At 40.9% G+C, this 7,500-nt stretch overlaps 1 protein-coding gene across 1 annotated transcript in view; it reads left to right on the forward strand.

Moving 5' to 3' along the window:
- LOC307249225 (receptor-type tyrosine-protein phosphatase T-like) overlaps positions 1-7,500 on the forward strand; it is a gene marked incomplete at both ends in the record, with an annotated part of 93,439 nt that overhangs the window by 71,991 nt on the left and 13,948 nt on the right. The window contains 2 exons of the mRNA XM_080025868.1: positions 1,080-1,229; positions 1,925-2,098. Coding sequence (XP_079881994.1) covers positions 1,080-1,229; positions 1,925-2,098 — 324 coding nt within the window. The remainder of the gene's footprint in view (positions 1-1,079; positions 1,230-1,924; positions 2,099-7,500) is intronic.

Below are 7,500 nucleotides of genomic sequence, written 5' to 3' on the forward strand. Positions count from 1 at the left end.
CATAGCTCACGGTGGCCCAGGCCTAAACCAGAAAACTAATTGGAGCTACAAAGAAGCCTTGATCCAGAGTGAAGAAAAGCTCTGCTCGCTTTAAATCACTTGTATGGTTTTAACGTTGACAAATGAGCACAAGAGCAGAAATAATGAGTTAGGAGGCAGATAGCAGCTTAGCCCAAACCACTCACTATGTCCAAGAGATGGCAATGCTAACAGCCACACTGAGAAAGTACTGTTCAAGTCACAGGGATACAGTGTACGTTAAAGGAATACTTCACCCATATGGAACCAGCGTTCTATCATTATAAAATAACTATTATAATATAATGAATGAGGTTTTTCTTCCCTCAGTCTTCCCTCAGTCTTCCCTTGGCCCAGCTGTCCTGTTAATCCTAACCCTTACTGTGATGTCACAAGAAGGAAACTGTAGGGTTAGACAGTGAGACCATAAAACACTCTTTCTGCCTTTTCTCAGGCTAAGATGATCCGATTTAAAAATGTTTTGCACATTTATACTAAATAGGATCTCAGAGTTCAATACACCTTCATATTCCAACCGATGAAATAGGCCTTTAACCCGTAAAAATACATTTAGTATGTTAATGAAAATCCCTAAATATTGTTTTGGTGACACAAAACTTGTGTCACCAATCACTTCAGAAAAATAATACAATTTTTACTGTCTGTATAGCCTCAAATTTGGACCGATTTGGAAAAAATGCAACAAAATTGTTCTTAGCTAAGTGAGTACTTAAATGGTTTAAGACTTATAAGCCTAAATCAAGAGATTATTACATTTTCTTTTTCCGTGAAATACATTTTTTTTTTTTTTAGATATTCTTTAGCATTTTCAAGCTTTATTTCACAGTACAGAGTTGAAATGGGGAGACAGAGAGAGATAGAGAGAGAGAGAGAGAGAGAGAGAGGGGGATGACCTGCAGTAAAGGTCCACGGGTCGGATTTGAACCCACGACCACTGCAAAGAAGGCCGGAGCCAATATGGTACGCGCTCTATCCACTACACCACTGGATCACCCCTGAAATATATTTTTTAACCTTTTTTATCTTGTTAATTTTTTCAGGAACAATACGTGTTTGTCCACGACGCCATCTTGGAGGCGTGTCTTTGTGGAAACACAGCGATTCCTGTGTGTGAGTTCAGAGCCATTTACTACAACATCAGCAGACTGGACCCACAGACCAACTCCAGCCAGATCAAAGACGAGTTCCAGGTGAGAGAGGGACACAGGGACACACAGAGAGAGAGAGAGAGAGAGACACACACACACACAGAGAGAGGCACACACACACACACACACACACACAGAGACACACGGAGAGAGAGACAGAGACACACACACACACACACACACACACACACACAGAGAGAGGCACACACACACACACACACACACACACAGAGAGAGGCACACACACAGAGAGAGGCACACACACACACACACACACACACACACACAGAGACACACGGAGAGAGAGACAGAGACACACACACACACACACACACACACACACAGACAGAGAGAGGCACACACACACACACACACACACACACACACACACACAGAGACATGCACAAAAGCAGACACAGGGACACACACACACACACACACACACACAGACTGGACCCTCAGACCAACTCCAGCCAGATCAAAGATGAGTTCCAAGTGAGAGGGGACACACAGGGACAGACAGAGAGAGAGACACACACACACACACACCTACACCCCCCTCCCCCCCACACACACACCTACACCCCCCTCCCCCACACACACACACACACTCCCCCCCCCCACACACACACACACTCCCCTCCCTCCCCCCCCCCCCACACACACACACACTCCCCCCCCCCCCCCCACACACACACACACACACACTAACACACTCTCTCTCTCTTCCCTCCCAGACGTTGAACATAGTGACCCCTAGAGTGCGCCCGGAGGACTGCAGCGTGGGCCTGTTGCCTAGGAACCACGATAAGAACCGCAGTGTGGAGGTGCTGTCGGCCGACCGCTGCCTGCCCTTCCTCATCTCCGTGGACGGGGAGAGCTCCAACTACATCAACGCTGCGCTCATGGATGTAAGTGTATGTGTATTACTATCATCACAATATAATGCTAAAGACTTCTGTATTAGAATAGGTTTGTTAAGTATGTGTGTGCCTATTGTTGGCATTTATTTTTTTTTTGGAAGATGCTACATTTAGCTTACATTTTGAATTGACAATTACATTGCTAAAGTCTTGCCTGTTAGCCTTGGTTTGTTGTCTAGTCTTTTGCCTACTGTTGGTATTTATTTTTTTATAAATTTATTACTTAAAGGTGCAGTGTGTAATATGACATCATCAAGAAAGTTCTACAAAGTTCTAGAATGCAACGCTCCCTGGGTAACCCCAACCCTTTCGAATAATAACAGAAGCTACAGTGGCCTTCAAGGACAAGAACAATTCTAAATTTTAAACAATGCACCTGATGACATTCCAACTATGACACTTTCAAGATGGCGGCACTAGGCCTTGGTCCAAAATATGCAGAAATATGGACATATATGAGACCCTTTCTAAGGGAAAAAAAAATAATTCAAAATATTTTTTTCAGCTATTATGCACCAAATTAAATGTACTTATGGATATTATAATTACTTTCTACAAAATCTGCTAGGAAATAAAACCCACAATTCTACACACTGCAGGTTTAATCAGTCCACTAAATGACTGTGATAAAAACTTTGGATTTACAATAACTTTCAAATGTTCCAATGCTGAAAACGTTTATTAGAGTTGGTTTGTTAAGTAGTTTTCTGCCTATTGGTGGCATTTATTTATTTAATGGAAGATGCTACATTTAGCTTACATTGACAATAACATTGCTAACTACTAGAGAGCTCCAACTGCATCAACACTGCGCTCATGGATGTAAGTGTATGTGTATTACTATCATCAAAATATAATGCTAAAGACTTCTGTATTAGAATTGATTTGTTAAGTAGTTTCAATCAGAATCTTGTTTATTTTATAATTTTTTTACAGTTAAGACGTGTGTATTTGTCTTGTGTGCCTACTGTTATTGATTCATTTTTTGGAAGACGCTACATTTTGAACTAAACTAAATGGATGTAAGTCTATGTTTATTATTTAAAATCAAGATCTTGTTTATTTATTTATTTTATAATGCTAAAGACGTGTGTTTTATAATTGGTTTAAGATGTTTTGTGGTTTCTGTTGGTATTTATTTATTGATTGGAAGACGCTACATATATATATATATATATGATTTTATTCAGGACACATGAAGATCCATAGTACAATGTATATAAAAAAAATAGAGTCAATACATAAATAACAACAAAAAGCACACCAATGCATGCAGATTAAAAAGAAATAAAATAAAAATAAAATAAGAGATCAGCATACAACACTTGCAGTATACAAAGATGCCCTCCAATGTCTCCAGAGTGTAGATGAGAACCTGACAGAGCTGAGCCCAGGCTTGGCCAATGCCTGAATAATACTGTTTTGTGATGCTGTCACTCTACATATAAAACGATACATCAAATTCCTAATTAAAGCATGACAGGTAGGCACACCAACATTTACAAACATTTGACTGGCACTAGACCATCTCGGTATTCTGAGAAGTATCCGCATTCCATCATTATACGCCACAGTTAGTTTTTTCATATTGCTTTTTCTGTAAGCACGCCACAAATGAGCAGTATATAGCGGAGTACAGAATGCTCTAAATAGCGCAACCTTTACAGCAGTAGAACACATGTTAAATTTACGTGCAAGCATATTGGCTTGACCATACATCTTACGACACTGTCTTTTAATGTCTTTATCATCTGACAAATCATTAACAAAATGGTGGCCTAAATACTTCACATCATCACATACTTTAAGAGCAGTACCAGATAAAAAGAAATCAGGAAATACCAATTTCCTGTCTTCTTTGCCTCTGACAATCATAATATTGCTTTTATTTGCATTATATCGAATATCAAAATCCACACCGTATTGGGAACAAACCTTCAAAAGTTGTTGTAAGCCAGCACTATATGGGCAAAATATAACCAAATCATCTGCATACATAAGGTGATTAATGAGGCTATTGCCAATCACACATCCTGTATTGCATGCATTCAACTGCTGTGACAATTCGTCCATATACACATTAAAAAGAAAAGGAGATAGGATTCCACCTTGGCGTACACCGTTACCAACATAGAAAGGTTCTGACACAGAATCCCCCCATTTCACCTGCATAGACTGACGAGCGTACCAGTAGACTAAGATTCTAATAATGACTTTAGGCACTCCTCTATGATGCAACTTAAGGAACAGTTTCTGATGATTCACACGATCAAATGCCTTGGAAGCATCTATAAAACACGTAAAGACAGTGGAATTCAAGCTATTATATCGGTCTAAAATTTCCTTTAAGGCAAATATACACATATCAGTACCATGTTTACGTTTAAAACCGAATTGGTTATCTGTGGTAAGAATGTACTTTTCCAACCTGCTAAGGAGGATTTTCTCCAAGATTTTGGAAACAATGCTGGCTAAAGCTATGGGCCTATAATTGTCTATGCTGTTTATTTTGCCAGCTTTGTCCTTAAGAACAGGGACTAATAGTACTGGTAAAATGGCTTCAGGCAGAGACCCATGGCCTAAGAATCCTGTCATACATATAGCAAGCAGAGTAATAAGTTTCCTGCTAGCATATTTTAGATGTTCAGCAGTTATTTTATCAGCACCACAAGCTTTGTTGTCATCTAAACCCAATACTGCAGATTGTATCTCTTCTGAATTAATAACCACATTTTCATTATTATAAACATATCCAACCTCAAAATTATTCCTCCCATTACAGTTAAACAACTCATTATAATGTTGTCGCCACATCTGACAGATAGCATCTGATCCACTGACTCCCCCAATATCTGTAGGTAAGGGCAATTTACTATTGTTCATGGCTCTAATCTCTTTCCAGAAATCATTATAGTTTTTATATTGTAATTTACATGCCAGAGACTCAGACCTCAGCGAGTTCTCATTCCTTTTGATGTATCGAAGTGCGTATTTAAAATGTGCATTTGCACGTTTCTTCTGTTCAAATAAAGGTCCCTGTCTGTCTCTACCAGACACTATCCAGGCTTTAAAAGCCCTCCTAGCTTCGGCATGAAGCCCTGCCACATGCTCATTCCATCCAGGCTTGATATTCTGAAGCCCACACTGGAATTTATAAAAAGGCCTACAGGCAGCATGAAGTGATTTCACAATTAAATCATATAAAACACATAGGTCATTAATATGTTGCGAATTTTTACAGTTAATATCACAACATTGTATGGCATCTTTAGGCAATGAAATGTTTCCCAGCAACCTATCAGTATTAATTAAATAATTCTGGACATCTTCTTCAGTTAGCTTAGACCAATCCAGTCTCCCTGTGTTGATGCTACTAGCCACAGTAGACAAAGCGGGTAGCTTCTCAACATTCACAGACAAAGAAAATGGTATATGATCAGCATTTGCAAACTCATAATGAATCTCCATGGCATCCACTGAGTCATGAGCATCAGTTGTACCAACACAGTGATCTAACCATGAGGTAGAATGCCATGCTTCACTGATGTGAGTGTAACTATCAGCAGGCAGGAAAACCTTGCTTGAGAGTACTAAACCAGCATCAGAGCAAAAATTAATTAGATGTCTAGCAAAGAGAGAATTCATATCAGAGATGTCAGCATTCATGTCTCCTACAATGAAAATACAGGTTGAGGCATTATCTTGAATAAAAGAGCCAAGAAATGCTAATCGATTAAGATATTCTGCTTCATTGACATAACACTCATAAGGAGTGTATATGTTTATGAGGATAAACTTTGTATCATGACAATTAAACTCTATACCAATAGCCCAATCCACTCCCAATCTTACCACTGAAATAAGTGGATCATATTTCTTATTCCAGAGGATAGCTACACCGCCGGGTATCCTACCTCGGACAATTTTAGTAGTTAGATCAGTAGTAGATTCTCCTACCCCATAAAATTCATTATGTAATGCATTTAGACCTTCCAAATCCTGTTTGGCTAAGAAAGTCTCTTGAACACACAAAACATCACAGAACCCAAGAAGTTCATCTACAATAAAACGACGTGACCTATCCCCTGGACTGTGTCCAAGACGGAGGCCACGCGCATTATACGACCCAACTCGAAACTTCATGATAGGGATTTATTTTCTACACAGACTGCTCATGATTCACTTGCCCATTGTCGTTGGATGTAGTGGGCTCCAGGCTTCGGCCACCAGGAGACAGAACAGCTGCATTGGCTTTGCGCTGGGCTCCAGTGGCACGCTCAGCTGCGTGATCTCCACCAGCTGATGCGACACGGGGCTGACGGGCTTCATAGTAACGGCGAACGTAAATTCCTGCTGGCCACAGCTGCGGATCGTACATCTCATCTACTTCATTGCATTCAGCCATGATATGAAAAGAGCTGAATCTGTCCCGTGCTGATTCAATTCTCCGACATGACACCGATCTGCCCAGTTTATGTGTCAGATAGTCACGTAAGGTGTCAGCTTCCATATCAGGAGCAAATCGTGTGGCGAACACACTCACCAACTTGGTTGTGACAACTCGAATATTACTCCCGTCGCCAGTTCCAACTATTCCCATCTGCTTCCTCTCACGTCTCTTGGGTTCACGCAGGTTAGGTTCACGCAAATGACGGGGTTTTGGCTGAGAATGCCCCGAGGCATTGGCGTTATTCGGCCCCGGCTTAGCACGCCGACTGTCTCTCACAACCTCGCTCCATTTAGGCGACTGGGTCAGAGTTAGTGGAGGGATATTCATTGCCGTAGCTCCCGGTGCAAACTCCGATGTCAGAGCGCGCACACCCAGCTGCTCTTCCTCCTGAACATCACCGGTGATATCGGGTGCAGGTGATCCATTAGGCCTCTCTAGCACAGCCACCCGCCGGTCCATAGCCGCTGTTAGCACCCGCAGGTCATCACTAATACTTGCTTGAGTTACAAGAATCATTTTCATGCTGGATACTTCCTTGTTAAGCTGTTCAATCCTGCCAAGTAGGGCAGAAACATCAATGCTGCTAAACGTGACAGGAGGAAGCTCATCTAGATAATAAGAAACAAATCTGGGAATATCTTCCCCACATTCGTTCAGAATCTTTAGGCAGGCCTTAACGTTATTAACATCCTTCTGGGGACCTTTGTGCATAACACATCGTTGTGTCGTGTTCGGACAGACTTCAAAGAGCACCTTTTTAGACTCCTCAATCCACTCCGACGAGAAGTTAGTAGAAGTCAGCATAACGATTTCGTCTTGGCTAAGTGTCCTCATTTTAGTGACGAGGAAGTTTAAAAATTCATTCAAATACATGTTGCTTACATTTACTAAATCAGTCCTCTAAAAACTGAGCATTGACAATAACATTGCTAACTACGAG

This window comes from Ammodytes marinus (genome assembly GCF_949987685.1).
Source record: "Ammodytes marinus genome assembly, chromosome: 4".
NCBI classification, from domain to species: Eukaryota; Metazoa; Chordata; class Actinopteri; order Uranoscopiformes; family Ammodytidae; genus Ammodytes; species Ammodytes marinus.